Source organism: Sesamum indicum, linkage group LG8, assembly GCF_026168435.1.
Source record: "Sesamum indicum cultivar Baizhima isolate 11 linkage group LG8, ASM2616843v1, whole genome shotgun sequence".
NCBI classification, from domain to species: domain Eukaryota; kingdom Viridiplantae; phylum Streptophyta; class Magnoliopsida; order Lamiales; family Pedaliaceae; genus Sesamum; species Sesamum indicum.
In genome coordinates this window covers 2,138,410-2,154,731 of record NC_142664.1, presented here as the reverse complement: position 1 = coordinate 2,154,731, position 16,322 = coordinate 2,138,410, and the positions used below count along the sequence as shown (strand labels likewise).

General features: G+C 36.2%; 2 protein-coding genes across 4 annotated transcripts; one reads left to right on the top strand and one right to left on the bottom strand.

The window, feature by feature from the left end:
- The first annotated feature begins 904 nt into the window (after positions 1-904).
- Positions 905-8,818, top strand: LOC105167434 (uncharacterized). Of its 3 annotated transcripts, none has more exons than XM_011087151.3 (6): positions 905-1,179; positions 3,697-3,801; positions 3,887-7,138; positions 7,229-7,471; positions 7,604-7,762; positions 8,299-8,818. In XM_011087151.3, exons 2-6 carry the CDS (start codon positions 3,718-3,720, stop codon positions 8,542-8,544), a joined length of 3,984 nt encoding a protein of 1,327 aa, XP_011085453.1. In that variant the 5' UTR covers positions 905-1,179; positions 3,697-3,717; the 3' UTR covers positions 8,545-8,818. The 3 variants fall into 3 exon arrangements, with proteins under 3 accessions (XP_011085453.1, XP_011085452.1, XP_011085451.1); XM_011087150.3 differs by having other exon boundaries at positions 905-1,209; XM_011087149.3 differs by having other exon boundaries at positions 906-1,168.
- Positions 8,819-9,615: 797 nt separating this feature from the next.
- On the bottom strand, positions 9,616-11,541 carry LOC105167433 (scarecrow-like protein 23). The gene has a single exon (XM_011087148.3). The coding sequence runs from the start codon at positions 11,403-11,405 to the stop codon at positions 10,077-10,079; it is 1,329 nt and encodes a 442-aa protein (XP_011085450.1). The 5' UTR covers positions 11,406-11,541; the 3' UTR covers positions 9,616-10,076.
- Between the last annotated feature and the right edge of the window lie 4,781 nt (positions 11,542-16,322).

Here is a 16,322-nt window from a genome sequence, read left to right as displayed (position 1 = left end):
TGTCAGGCAAACGTTAATTTTAAAGGGATATTTATAAATTTTCAAATAACGAGAGGGTATTTGTAATTATGACAAATTTCAAGATAGTCCGTTGTCATTTACGTTAGATTAAATAAAACTTGAAAAATTTAAAAGTTGCGTTGATTTTGAGAGTCACAACCCATACTTATTATTGGTCTAAAACCATGATTACGAAAGTGACCATGCATTTAAAACATCAGTTCCGAACAACGTTTCATCCCAATTAAAAAAATTTAACTATTGAAGATATTCTTTTTGTCAGAACTCATTGAAATATTATTTAAAAATTTTCAGATATTTCATTTCCACCAAAAATATAAAATCATTACAAACACCTCTTTCAAACTCCAAGTCCGAACTTGATGATTTTACAATAAAGTAGAACACAATTGTAAAAAGAATTGGAAAAAGGTATTATTTTAGTTCGCTAAGTATGTCTAATTTTAATTTTAGTCCGATAACTATATCCATTTTTGTTTAGGTCCATTAACTTACGAAATTGCTTACTTTTAGTCCTCTGATAGATTTTCGGACAATTTTACCCCTATGCAACTTTTGAAAGGCAGTTTAGTCCATATGCACTCATACTGGTAAAAATGTCCGAAAATCTGTCAGAGGACTAAAAGTAAACAATTTCATAAGTTACTGGACCTAAACAAAAATGGACATAATTATCGAACTAAAATTAAAATTAAGTATATTTAGCGAACTAAAATAATACTTTTTCCAAAAAATTTGATTCGACTCGACTTATTTACAATCCTAATTTAAAATGATGTAGAGTACAATTAAAATAGGTGAAGGAAGGGAGGGGCAAAAGTGGGAATATAGTAAAGGAAAGGCAACTACACCTAACATACACACACACATCATACTGCACTTTATTTGACCTCAAAAACCAGTAGAACACTCAAAGCCAAAGGGAAGTGAAGAGGGAAGGGAAGAGGGAAGGGGCCCTCCACTCCACACTCGACGCCTTTCTTCCTCCAACCCCACATAATACCTCACCATTAATTCCAAAAATCAAAACTACAGACCCCCTCTCCTCTCCTCTCCATTCCCCAACCCTCTCTCTCTCGAAAAATCAATCACTTCTCCACCAAAAGAAAACCAGAAAGGAAATTCCGTCCGTCGTCGATTCTCTCAGGCAAGGATCGTGTATGTGTGTATTAATTCATTTGAGTTTGTGTGAGTATATCGATCTCTGCGTTTATTTTATTTACGTTGGAAGTTCTGCTGTTTGTGTGTGATCGATCTTTTTTCTTATTGCTTTTTGGTTTTGATTTGCGCTAATTTTCATCTGTATATTTTTTGCTGTTTTTGCTAATAAGAATGATCTGTGATCGTGGTTGTGATTGTGATTTTTTCTCTTCTCAATCCTCATTTTTCTTTTCTACTCAGTACTCATATGATTTTATTATTATTTATATATATATATTAATTGTTTTGTGAAGTGTATGTGGCCGGAACGGCGATTTTGGAGTAGTTTTACCTTCTATTGAGCATTCCCGAAATGAGCGCACATTGTTTTTGTCAGCTGCCATGTCAGGTTTTTTGTCTGTGATAGGGTTTTTGTCACACTTAAAAACAGGAAAAAGAAGAGAATATTTTACCTAACGTCCTGTGGGCTCCATCAACTTTATTTCAATTTTGCATTTTTCTAATATATTTTATAATATTAATAAAAACCAATACAACATTAATATCTATAATTTGACCAAAAGAAAGAACAATAGCATATGACATCTAATTCATTTTTATTTACAAAATGCTTTCATAAATAATTAATTGTTGATCATAGCTACCAAACAATTTATTTCTGAAGGTTTAATATATTTTTTGATCAGATGAAAAATAATTAAAAAACTGAAATCTTCTTGAATTCTGTGCCTGTGTTTCCAAAACTCATCATTTTGTTGATAAGACAGCTCTCGTTGTCTAATGGCCCATTACAACCCTTTATTTTAATATCATTCCGAATAAATCAAACATTTCTTTAATGTTAAATTCCTTAGCAAAGAGAAGTTGTATGGATTGGGGCCGTTGTCAATTTAAATACTAAATTTACTAATAATTATTTAATTCTTATGATTATGCAAAGAGGAGTTTTTTATTTTTATTTTTTCAATGTTCCAATTATTTATTAGATTTTGAGAGTTAGGGTGTGTGGGCCCTTCCCTAGAGATAAGGATAGTAACAAGAAATAGAAAATGATGGAAATATGTGTGCATTCTTTCTTAACTTTGGGTCCAATCAGTACTATCATCGTCCGGGGGCCCAATATTTGTTGGACTTCCATTCTTTTAGCCCATGGCCCCCATACACTATGCCCATGCGTGCGCGTACATTTATTTATACTATTATAAAAAAGAATTATAATGTCATATCAATTTTTAAATATTTAAATTTATCATTCCTTCATTCAGATTTATTCGTAATAGTAATTTTAATATTTTTTGAATGAATTTATTAAAATACTCCTAAAACTTCCTCAACTTTTATGTTTTTAAAGTCACTATTCCATGATACTAACCAACTTATCAATAAAAATATGGATTAATTACACTTAAGATATAAAAAGTTTCAAAATTACACTTAGACCCCCTATTTACCTGACCCCCTTCTATTATGATTTGAACGAAAAATTTTGACGTTAGCGAAAAAAATTAGATAGATTTTCAATTTGGATCCTTATTTAACTCTCCCAAGTAGATTTTTGTACTTATAAATAAATAGTATATATATAAGTATATTCTCTTTATAAGTACAAAATGATTACATGAGCATGATAAATAAGGGGTAAAATTAAAATTTATGTAATTTTTTCACTAAAGTCAGCTTTTTTCGTTCAAATTTTAACAAAAGGAGGTCAGGTATAAGCAGTGAATTTTTAGAGGCGTAGTAAGTATATTTTAATTTTTTTTCAGAAGAAGTGTAATTTCACATTTTTAAAAAGAGGTCAAAGTGTAATTAATCCTAAAAATATTAATTATTTACAATTTTTAAATATTTTTGTACATACGTCGAGTGTGTTGTGTAGTGCTAGTGTATATATATATATATACTTGGAGAAGAAGCACACTCGTTGTATGAGCATTAACTTAACTTATTATAATATTTATGTTGTTGAACGAAACAATTAAATAATTATTCAACATTGATAAAATAACTTAACTTTGAATATGTATGAACAGAAAATTATTAATAGAGCTAATCACTTAAAAGAGATACTTATTTATGAAAAAGATAAGGGTGTTTTAGGAAATCTACATTTTGTGTGCCTGGGTAATTGCTCTAAGACTTTGAGACATTTTGTATATGCTTATTAATGATCGAAGCACATTTGGTATACTTAATCTAAGACATACATAGAATAAAAAGGTAGGAACTTTTAATGAAATAAATTTTCATTATATTTATTTAGTTATCTCAAAGAGAAGGAAGATAAAATAAATGAAAATATAGGTTAAGAGAGTCATTTCCATGAAAGAAATTAGTCCTTTTTAAGATATTTAAATCGATGCATATTATGAAAATCAAACTCAGTTGCTCTGAGGTTCATCCAAAACTAAGAATCTAGTACGAACATGGAACCTTAGACATAGTAAACAATGTGTACTTTTTACATTATTCTCGTTACCGTGCTTACTAATTGCATTAGGTCTCTGAATACAGTTAAAGACGACTCATTCCCTCATGGCAGAGGAGACGCTTCCTGTTCATGAGATACCAGTGGTGAAAGAGGCCGACGATGTTGATAGCACCACGGCTTCTGTTAAGGTAATGTTAGAAGGTTTTCTGCTTCGAGCACGGTTGCTACATATAGGAACCATGATCTTTGAACATTGGTTGGTTCTCATCTCAGATGATGGACGAGAAAATTAAGCAAATGGAGGTGGAAGGACAGAAGGAAGAAGAGGAAGCCTCCCTTGACGGTGAGTTCATAAAAGTTGAGAAGGAATTGGTCGATACCAAGGACTATTCCGGTACCGCTGAGCGGAATGCTGCAACTGGTGAGAATCCATTGGTGGATGAGCATACTGCCAGTGGTCGTGATTCGAGCAGGAAGCTTCTGGAATCACAAGAAAAAGTTCGAGAGCTTGAAAAGGAGTTGCAGAGAGTTAGTGATGTGTTAAAGGAGTGTGAATCTGAGAACATGCATTTGAAGGACGAAATCTTGATGACCAAAGAGCAGCATCAAGAAGCACGAAAGAAACACGAAGAGGTTGAGCTTAATCACAAGAAGCTGCTCGAAAAGATAACAGAAACCGAGGAGAGATACGGCTTGCAACTCAAAACCCTACAAGAAGCATTACAAACTCAAGAAGAAAAACACAAAGAGTTTGTCAATGTGAAGGAAGCGTTTGATGGGATGAGTCTTGAGCTAGAGACTTCGAGAAAGAAGATGGAAGAGCTTGAGTTCGAGTTGCAGAATTCCACTGGTGAATCCAAGAAGTTTGAGGAGTTGCACAGGCAAAGTGGTTTGCATGCAGAGTTGGAGACAAAGAAAGCCCTGGAGTTCGAGAAGTTACTTGAGGTGGCAAAATCCAGCGCGAAAGACATGGAAGACCAGATGGCTTTGTTGCAAGAGGAGCTGAAGATCTTGTATGAAAAGATTGCTGAAAATGACAAAGTAGAAGAGGCACTAAAGAGCACCACCGCTGAGCTTTCTTCTTTTCAAGGGGAGTTGGAGTTTTCGAAATCACAGGTGCAAGAAGTGGAGCAGAGGCTAGCTGCAAAAGAAGCTCTTATCCTTGAATTGAGCCAAGAATTGGAACTGAGAAGGGCTTCTGAATCTAAGACGAAAGAAAATATTGCGTCTCTTGAGAATTTGCTAGCGTCAACAAATGAAATTCTACAAGAAAAGGTGTCTGAATTTGAAGCTTTAAATTTGAAGCTCAAAGAGGAGGTCAGTGCAAAGGAAGAGGTGAAAGAACATTTGACCAACCAAGAAACAAAGACGAAAATCATCGAGGAAGAACTAGCAAAAGTGACTAAAGAAAAAGAGGCTTTGGAACATGCTGTGCGTGAACTAACCAATACTACGGCCCAGATGAAGGAGTTCTGCAATGAGCTCGAGGACAAGTTGCAGCAGTCGGATGAGAACTTTGGTAAAACTGATTCCCTTTTATCCCAAGCAGTGGCGAACAGTAAAGAACTTGAACAGAAATTGAAAGCCCTCGAAGAGCTTCACATCGAGTCTGGAAATGCCATCAGCATGACTAACGAAAGGAATCGAGAGCTAGAGGATGTGGCACGAGCCTTGAATGTGGCAGCAGAAGAAGCAAAATCTCGGCTGAGAGAGTGTGAAACCCGGTGTATTGCTGCAGAACAGAGGAATATTGAGCTAGAGCAACAGCTGAATTTGGAAGAACTAAAAAGCCATGATTATCAAAGGGAATTGAAAGAGTTATGTGAGAAAATATCTGAACTCAAGGCTGTTCTCGAGAAGGAGGTGGAAGAGAAGCAACGATTAGATGCCCAATTGCAAGAATCCCTGGTAAAACTAATTCAAATGGAGTCTGACTTGGGCATGTCAACGGCACGTAATTCTGAGCTTGAGATAGAACTGAAGAATGCGACAGAAAAATGTACAGAGCACGAGGGACGAGTGAATACCATTCATCAGAGAAGCCTCGAGCTTCAGGATTTAATTCAGGCATCTGATTCGAAAGCAGTGGATGCTGACAAGAAAGTGAGCGAGTTGGAGCTACTTCTTGAAACGGAGAAATACAGGATTAAGGAGCTTGAAGAGCAAATAGCCGTATTAGAAACGAAATGCGAGAATTCAGAAGCAGAATCCTTGAAAAGCAGAAAACAGGTATCTGAACTTGAAGCACAGATTGTGATGGTCCAATCAAAAGCATCAAACCTGGAGGTTGAACTGCAGGCTTTCGCCGAAAAGGAGCAAGAATTGACTGAATTCTTGAATATAACAACAGAGGAAAATAGAAACCTAAAAGATGCATCAAAAACCTCGAACGAAAAGCTTTCCGAGGCAGAAAGCTTGCTTGACATCTTGCGCAATGAGCTTGATATTTCCCAAAAGAGATTGGAGAGCATTGAAAATGACCTCAAGTCTGCTGGGATGAAGAAAAGTGAGGTTATTGAGAAGCTTAAGTTAGCTGAGGAACAACTAGAGCAACAAAGCAAAGTCTTAGAGAAAGCAACCGCAAGAAATGCAGAACTTGAATCATCGCATGAAATCCTGACTAGGGATTCGGAAGTAAAACTCCAGGACGCGATTGCAAATTTCACAAACAGAGATTCTGAGGCGAAAGCTTTGCATGAGAAAGTAAAAGCTCTGGAAGATCAAGTGAACAGTTATCAAGAGCAGCTTGCAGAAGCAACTGAAAGATATGAAACAGCAAAGAAAGACCTCAATGGGATTGTAGAGAAGCTAACTTCTTCAGAGGACACCAATGAAAATCTCAAAAGAAAGATCATGGAAACAGAAGATAAAGCTGAGGAGTATGCCGCAGAGAATGTAATCTTATCAGAAACCAATGCCGAGCTTAGCGGCAAAGTCAAAGATCTTGAAGAAAAGCTAATCGCAGCAGCTTCTGAGATGGAAGTTTCTAATAGGCAGCTCGATTGTCACATGAGCACAATAACTGAATTAACAGAGAGGCACTCCAAGGTCTCGGAACTTCAGTTGGCAGCACAAACCCGCATTTCAGAAGCGGAAGTGCAGTTGGAAGAAGCTATACAGAAATTCAATTTAAGAGATTCAGAAGCCACAGAATTATATGAGAAGCTAAAAGCTTTCGAAGCGCAAGTGAAAACATATGAAAAACAGCTACAGGAAGCATCTACACTCGTTAAAAGTCAAGAACAAGAATTGGAACAAACTGTCTTGAAATGTAAGGATCTGGAGAGAGAGTTGGAGCAGAATTCCAGTCAATTCGGAAAGGAGACTCAGGCTCTAGTCGAGACAAACTTGAAGCTTACCGAGGACCTGACTTCATATGAATCTAAACTAAGTGATTTACAGACAAAGTTGTCTGTTGTTTCATCAGAGAAACATGACACAGTTGAAGAATTAAATAATGCCAGAAACGAAATAGAAGAGCTGACACAGAGGCTTGCTTCTGAAGGCCAGAAGCTACAATCTCAGGTTAGAACTCGATACCTCATGTCTTTTACAAGTTTATCATCTCTTTCATGTTTTTATGGCAATTTTATTTATTAAATCTCTACCAAACAGATATCTTCAGTAATAGAAGAGAATAATTTGCTTAATGAAACATTTCAAAATTCCAAGAAGGATCTCGAAGCAACAATAGTGCATCTTGAAGAACAGTTGAAAGAACAAAAATCGAGTGAAGATGACCTCAAAACCAAGTTGGAAATCCTCAACTCTGAAGTTGGCCAGAAAGCTGAGTTGCAAAATCGTCTGAAGGATCTTGAAGAACAGTTAGCAACTGCAGAAACTAAGCTGAAAGAAGAGGTAATGCATAGGGTTAAGCGATCAGTTTCATTTCATTATGTAGCGTCATTGGGATAATACCCTATAGATTCTGTGGAGAAATACAGTTCTGAATTGATCATTTATTTTTGGGCTTTCATTTCTTTGAAACAGAAAGACTCGGGCTCTCACGAGGATCTGGAACAAGAAGCTGCTTGGAAGCATTTGTCTGAAGAACTTGAAGCCAAGAAAAAAGAAGTCCTCCTTTTGGAAAATAAAGTGAAAGAGCTTGAGAACAGATTGCAGCAAACTGATGCTAAATTGAAAGAAAAGGTAATCATTCTTCCTAGTATTGACATGCATGCACATCTTCGTCTTTTAATATCTCCAGAAACATAGGGGTAGAAGAGATGGATGGATTCTTCTTGCATTCAACTCGGGTTTCTATAGCCAACCCACACATCAACGTTTGACTCCATCTTAATTCCTCGAAATATATACTATTTCTCATTCAAATTTATTTTCAGGCACAAAAGATGCTCTTTCCAAATTTCAAGAATCAGCTTATATGTCCTTTGGACATATTATCAAACTATATTTTGCTAGTTATTCCTGCAAATAAACAAAACATCATAATTGGGCTTCATCCAGCATGGTTTTGCTGATCAGACCTTTATATCATGAAAAGTTAATATTTAGAAGGATAGTCAAAAGGCCATGTGTCACCAAGGTTAATAGAAAAAAACATAAGTAAAATTTCTCTAATTGTTGTCTCTATCCATTATACGATAAGAGTAAACTAAGAAAATTCTGAGTTCTCAATAAAAATAAAAAGCTTTGAAAGCTCTTGTATATGAACTATGATGCAGGATATTGGAGGCCCTACAACCGAACCGAAGGATGAGTTCATAAAATCTCGAGAAATTGAGTCTTTCACATCCACTCCTAAAAGGAAGCATAAGAAGAAGGCAGAGTCTACTTCAGCTGAAGCATTGTCCTCAGAAACAACACATGTTCAGACCACCGAGGCATCTTCAATTGTCAACCTTAAAGTCATTCTGGGAGTGGCTCTGGTTTCAATTATTTTCGGCATTATTCTTGGAAAAAGATACTAAATCTGGGGTTCGGGTTTGGCTTTTGCCTCTATATTGCTTCTTGCTCTTATCTTTTTCCTCTTTTTACTTCATTTTCCCATTTGTTATCTGTACAAAGGTCGGAGGAAACTCGATTTGTATGTCATGTATTGGGTTTTGAGCATGGTCAGGAAATTGGTTTTTATTTGAAACCTGACCTGTAATTATAGCAGGGAAGAACAAACAAGGAAGAAATCATGATTCTTGCTGTAATCAAGGTTATATTTAGCTATTTATTTTCTGGATCTTTATTAAATGTAGCAAATTGTATTCATGAGTTATCAAACCCTCATAAATGGGATGTGATCAAGTAAATACTTGATTCAATGATAAATAGGATAAACTCTGGTGGCAACATAGGACTATCAACTTGGTAATCTTCTTAAAGCAGCAGTATTTCATAAGGTGCATAGCTCTTCAGAATAAATAAACGGGCATAGTTTGACCTGAATACATTATTGTCCACAAGAGTTTAAATTACGCTTGAATTGATTTGATTGTTAATTAAATATAGTTGAATGAATTTCGAGCTTGAGTAGTTTAATCGAGGATAGTATGGCTAATCGAGTCGAAAATCAAGATTATTAAACAAAAAGTTCTATTTAAATACGATTTGTTATGTTAACTAATCAAGCTGAAATCAGTTACACAAGCTCGCATTTTCAGTTTCCTGTCTTTGGAAACATGTTTGAGATGGCAAGTGCCTATTCATGAAGCAACAGAACTGGTAGCAGCTCTGCCTGTTCTTCTTTTTCTGACTTCCCTTATACTTTGAACTAGGTTGTTCAAATTGACATCAAACATCATTGTATTCAATTTTTATATAGGATTTCTGTGCCTGTCTCAATTCTTCTTCATCCAATAGCTACATTGTCATATCCAAGAATCCACATGGAAAAAGATACAAATGGAAAAGACACCATGAAACCAATGTTTATCAGTCTATGAATTGGCGCAACCTTTTCCATTTTGGCCATGAAGGTATAACATGTATCAGGATGAACAAATGCAATGCATCATCCTCATGACACGTAGAAATTTAAAGCGAACAAGTTGACCTTGCGAATGTGATTCATTAATCCCCCCATTATTAAATCAAAACTAAGAACATCGATATCTTCTCACATTGTTATGAGACCTTTCAAAATCTTAAACTCTCTGTAAACCCCATCAGCAGCAGCAGTTGATCAATTCTTGACAATGTGCCAAGTCCCTAACTACTTTCTCACATAACAAAAACAAACTTCATTGCCGGAAAATCAAGTTGAGCTCCTAACATCTTATTTCTGAATTCTATAAGCTCATTTCCTGAAAGATCTACCCGACGTTACAAATATCTTATAAGCTCTTCAACATCTTATAAAATATTTTACAGAGCTTATAAACTCAGTGAAACACCTTGTAAGTCTTTAGAACCCCCATTATAATCACCATTTGATGAATTCTTGACAATGTGCCAAGTTTCGATTTTCATTCTCACATCCCAATGACAAATGGGTTGTTGGGCAACCATGCTAATCTGAGGGCTGCCATGCCGAGGCCGTGAGCAATGATAAATCCTTCCACCCTAGCTTCAAGCATCCATTTTCCTCCACCAATGTATACCCCTGCCAAGGGAACATTCCAAGCAACAGGGTCGCTTGAGCAGCAGGATTACCCGCCAGGGAAACTGGCCGGAACCCCACCTTAAATAACTCATCCCCCCATTTCTCCACCTTCACCTCGCCTGTCCGTTTCGGCCCGCCCACAGCCACAATGTTCCTAATCTCACTCCCAAATAGCTGCTGCTCCACTGTGTGCCTCTCCTCGCTCTCCGCTGCTAATCCTTCCCCCAAAGCGTCAAACAATGCCGAATAGTAATGCAACGCTTCAACAAACCGCCCCAAGAAACTTCCCCCATGGCTCAAATCCTGCGCCACAATGGTTATCAACTTGGGCCTGATCAAAGACAGGATTCTTAAAGCTCCTAAATCGCTCCCCGTTACGTCGTACAAGCAATGATGCATCCAATGCACCACCACAACTTCTCCCAATTTGATGTTCAATTCATTGATGTCCTTTATGTAACCGATTTTTCCTTCCAGGGGATGGAATTGGAATGGAATGCTAAGTGCACTTGCGAATTCAGCTAAACGCTGGCCGGTGGAGCTCAGCAGCTCTGCTGAAGATCCGAGCCCGGTGATTCTGAACGACTTGATCTTCCGCGTTTTCGAGGCGAGGATATGGAACAATCCTGGCCATTGGAGGCCCTGCATGATGTCTAGATCGATGACGTGAACGTGATCGGCGCCATCGACGGCCTGCTGGATGGCCTGATTAGCCGTGAAATGCGAGAATTTGATCAAAGGGGCGACGGAATTGTAGATTTGGACGGCGCTGAGGCGTTTTTGGACGTGGGTTTTGGAGAAAGGAGAGAGGGGGGAGTAGGTACCAAGGTACGAGCTGATGATCCGCGAAGACAGGGCGTCAGCGAAGTACGCGCCGACACGTTGGGCGGAGGACCCGAACGGAGAGGACAGCTCGGCTATCTCGGGGAGAAGCCGCCCGGCATCATCTAGGTTGTCAATGGCCACGCATTCCGCGCACTGTAAAAGCAGCCCGAGCAGGCGGAGCCCCGTGGAGTCGCCATCATCCTCACAGGCGGCGGGGTGGAGCTGCTCCACCTCCTCCTCTTCCTCAGCTTGTAGGTCTTCCTCGAGGGAAAGATGAGACCTCCGGCGCTTGATGGGTTCCTCATCGGAAGTGCTCGACAGGTCAACGGCGCGCTTCCCGGCGGCGGACATGGATGAATTATTGGCGGGGTGGTGGTGGAGAGGGGTTAACAGACTATGGAGCATGATCATGAAGGAATTAGCAAAAAGATAGGGGGAAAAATGATTGTGGGGAATGAAAACTTTTTGGCGAAGAGGTTTGATGTGTGATGATGGATCAATAATGGCGGGGTGGGGGCTTTTTGGAGGTATCGACAGAGAAGGAGACAGTGTAGGGAAGGTTTTGTTTTTAATGTTGAGTCTATACTCTGCTGCAAGGCTCTGTTTGGTTTGGTTTGGATTGCATTTCTTATTATAATTTCTATTTTATTTTATATATACACGTTAAATTATACTATTAATTTTATTTTAAAAAAGTTATACATACCAAAATTATATTTCTTTATTCCAACTATCCCATTTTACATTTTTTCATTGAAATTTATTTTTTGTGTCGACTTACCATTTCAATTTTGCGAAATTTGCACTTTATAATATGTGATTCTTTTTTTCTATTAAAAAACATCGCATATTATGTATATGTAAAAATATCGCATTATATAACCCTTGAATATTACATACGCATTGCATGTGATGTTTTTTAGACAAAAGATTCGATTGAAAACAGTTATAAATGATAAAGTGCAAAATTTCATAAAGTTGAAGATCGTTCTGTATAGGGGTTAATTGCATTTTTTATGTTGTTACAAGGATAATTGCATTTTAACTCTTTATAAAAACAATAATAAATGAAAATTTTTCCTTAACGAGAAAAACAAATAAATAATACAATTTTTATTTTTAAAAAATTAGAAAATGGAGCTTATTAACTCCTCCGTCGAAGGGTCACATTCTCATTTTTTTTAAAAATTCAAGAGATGGAAGATTTGGAAATATATTTTAATTCAAATATATATTGTTTGAGTTTTTAAAATTATCAATATTATGACTAATATTTATTTATGAAAAAAAAATAAAACTAATATTCTTTTAAGCTATAGTGTACTTTACAAAAATAAGAATTTTATTAATTTAGTTTCAAAATGTTATTAAAAAAATCCATGTATATCTACAAGAAAGAAAGAAATAATCTACTTAGAAAATATTTTATCTTATTATTCTACAATATTAATTAGCTGTGTTGTCCAGCCAAACACGGCCTAAGTGAAAGTACATAAATGGGATCATCACATGTGGTTAGCATTCATCATTGTTCATGTTGTCTGGTTGGATTTGTTGGTTTTTAGTTTTGGGCATATCAGTGTAATATTTAAGCTTTGTCTGCACATAATGTCCATATTGGTTTATTTAAGCAATACATACTTGTAATTTTTAATTCTATTGGTTTTCAATGATATTGATGTGGAAGGCTATCCAATACTAAGAAATTTATATAAATGTCCTAAGCATTTTCAGTAATATCACATGTGGTCAAAATCGTGCTTTCTTTATTCGAGACGTCTCGATTTCTTCTTGAATTTGGGTATGTACGAACTCATAATAATCTCCCAACATTCTTGAATTAATAATTCACGAGAAATTCTACACCTTCGCATATATATAAATACTAGTCACTTGGGATGTATGTATAAATAATAGTGATTTCTGCCCTCAAGTAAAACTTTTGACACCTTGGATGTTCTTATGGTCTCTATATTTTCTCTCCAAGCATCGGATGGCTATAATTGGGGTCTTCTCTCGATGTTATTTCATATATTCTTCTTTTGCAGGACACTCAACTAGATTCCTAAGCATATTTAGAGCATTGTGAATTCATGTTTAGATCATAAACAGACTTTTCTAATTCGAACACACATCATATATTGTCTCCAAAATTAATAAATATTTATATTTTTCTGTCGCCTACTAAAAGAGTACAAAATAAGTAATTATCAAATGGATATTGGAGACTCTTGTATCACATCGGCAATAAACGAAGGATTTGGCTCCATGTAAATGAATCCATATGTGCTCCGTAACTCGCGTTCGGGGATGATGATATTGAGTAGTACCCGCTCCCGTCTTTCATTAATAGCAAATAGAGATTGTTCGATTTATAAGTTCTAAAATCTCTTCTTTTTGCGAATTATTTTTTTATGATAAAATCGTGGGATAATTACAAACAGAATGAACGATATGACATATAGAGACTCAAATCGCTATGTGCAGGTATAAACCATATTACAATATAATATAGACAAGTTTTGAGAGACCAAGAAATTCCTCTTAGGTAGTATGCCTATCAATACTGCGGCAATGCCTACTCATTCATCTTGAGGTAGCAAATAAGTGGACTGGGTCCAAATGAGTTGAGTTCAATATGAATCTAAATGTATAAGTAAAAACAGATCCATTTGAAAATTGATTGATTCGGTATAATTCAATTCATCACTACAAAGATATACTGTTATATTTCTGTGGCCCAAAAGACTGTAAATAAATAAGCCCACTTAGGAGGCCCACCCACCAAACCCCGACGGTTGACCCATGGACTCCGACCCGACCCAGGTTTCACTCCCTTATATATATTATCCTAACCCTAAATCTATTCCTAATCTCTCTTCTTTCATTCTATGCGCCGACTGCTCTCTCCTCTTTCCTTAAACCTCTGATTCTGTTTCTCTCTTTACTTCCTCATGGAAATGGAAGCTTTCTCTGACCAAATCAATGGTTTTGGGAAAGTCTTCGTGGCTTATCTTTTCCTTCTTCGATCCCCTACTCCTACCTTTGGTTGAAAGATATCAGTTGAATCAGAAATATACTAAGCCAAAAGTGTTTTGAGTGAACCGTTTCTCTGTGTGGGTCTCTGTGACGCTAATACTGATAAAAGATCTGAGTGATCTTGAGTTTTTTCGTAGGATCTTGGTGGTGGTGCAGCTGTGGTCTGAACCTTTGTAAGTCGTTGAGTTTTCGGTGACCGAGTTCGTGGGATCTGGTTTACCTGAGTCACCATTCAAAATTCTGTTATTTTATTACGATTTATTCATTCATTAATAATCTGTAATATTGGTTGTATTAAGGAGTTTCGTACTCCATATATATTTGTAATAGTTGATAGGGTTCCTGAGGTTGCCACTCTACAGTGGTATCAGAGCCTCATTTCTGAAATCCGGCTCATGCTGGTGGTAACTTTTCTCAACCCCTCCTATTTCATTTCCGTATTTTTTTTGTTATTATTTTAGCCGCGGTAAATCCCCCTAAACTCCCACTTGGCCGGTCCCCTGAGGACGTCGGGTATCTGGTCAGGACTTAGGCTGGAAGCCTCGGTCTGTTGATCTCTTGATATTTCTTGTTATTATATCTTTGTGATACATGTTTCTGCAATCTGGTCGATTACTATATCTCTGTGATATCTGTTTCTCGATTTGTTCGCCTTCAAAATTCGAGTTATTTTTTCTCATTAATCCGCTGTTAACATCTCTGAAAATTTTGCAATCTGTGTGATTCATACTTATTTCTGTCATTTGTTGATCCCATTTGTGATATATAACTGTGATTATAGTGATTACAATGATTATTTTGATTATAGAGATTATTGTGATTATTGTGATTTTTTAATCCTAGTGTTATTATTTGTGGTCATATTTGCTATAAATTGCTGTTAATCTCTAAACTCTGTGTGTACACAACTTTCTTAAAAAATCAGTATTTTTCTCAAAAGCCGCATTTTTCTATTAAAAACCGATTTCTCAAAATTTTAAATGGCCGGTTATAATCTTCAACCATTCGATGGCAAAAGTGATTTTTCGATTTGGCAACATAAAGTGAAAGGGATTTTGATCCAACAAAAGGTTTTCAAGGCCATAGATGGCAAGTATTCTGATAATATTTCTGAAGAAAAGATGTTGGAAAATAATGAGTATGCATATTCTTCGATTATACTGAATTTGTTTGATTCTGTACTTAGAAAAGTCGTTAAACAAAATTCTGCTAGAGAACTCTGGAAAAAATTAGAAGATCTATACACAAGAACTTCTTTTCCTAGTAAACTCTTTTTGCTTGAAAAGTTCCTTATGTATAAATTGGACTTGTCTAAAAACATAAAAGATTTCACTAAACTGATACAAGATATAAAATTGATAGGAGATAACAACATTGATGAATATTGTCCTATTGTCTTATTGAATGCTATTCCTGATTCCTATTCTGATATCAAAGCTGCTATAAAATATGGTAGGGATAGTGTTAACCTAGAAACGATTGTTAATGATTTAAAAAGCAAGAAAATGGACATAAGGACTAATAAACCAACCCAAAGCCAATATGAGGTTAATTTCGTAATAGGTAGGTATAAGTTTAGAAACTCTGGATCTAGGTCTAATAACAGAAGTTCTAGTATGAGTAAGTCTAGACCTAGAGATAACCACTATAGAGATGACAAGACTAGAGAACGACATTGCTATAATTGAGGATTAAAGGGTCATTACATAAAAGATTGTAGAAAGCCTAAAGAGATAATAGGGAAAGGCAATCCGATGAAAGAGAACATGCAATGTTTCGGAAGAAAATGGTGAAGCCTTTGTGGTATGTGAAGTGAACTCTGTGCTTTCTATGAACAAACATGAATGGTTACTTGATTCTGGTTGCACGTTTCATATGACTCCTTTTAAATTTTTTTTTTCTAATTTCAAAAGTGAAAGTTGTGGTTTTGTTTCTATGGCTAATGAAAAGCGATGTGAGATAATGGGTTTTGGTAATATTTCTCTTAATTTTAAAGATGGTCATAAACTGATTTTGAAAAATGTTCGGTATGTACCTGATCTTAGTCATAATCTCATATCTTGTGCTGCACTTGAGAAAGAGAGTTTAGAAGGAAGATGGGGTAAGAGGCAAATGAAAATTATGAAAGGTTCCCTCGTCGTTTTTAAGGTATCGTTATGTCATAAACGTTTTGGTCACATTAGTAAAAAAAGACTTGAGTTTTTAAAAAGGGAAGGAATTCTACATGATAAACTTGATAATTTGAAATTCTGTGATGACTATGTGTTAGGTAAGCAGCATCGTGTGCAT

Bases quoted from the DNA above. Each gene is read 5' to 3' on its own strand.
- LOC105167434 (XM_011087151.3), top strand. From the start codon at position 3,718: ATGGCAGAGGAGACGCTTCCTGTTCATGAGATACCAGTGGTGAAAGAG. The intron at 7,139-7,228 runs GTTAGAACTCGA...TCTACCAAACAG, and splicing joins GCCAGAAGCTACAATCTCAG to ATATCTTCAGTAATAGAAGA. The intron at 7,763-8,298 runs GTAATCATTCTT...ACTATGATGCAG, and splicing joins ATGCTAAATTGAAAGAAAAG to GATATTGGAGGCCCTACAAC.
- LOC105167433 (XM_011087148.3), bottom strand. From the start codon at position 11,405: ATGATCATGCTCCATAGTCTGTTAACCCCTCTCCACCACCACCCCGCC.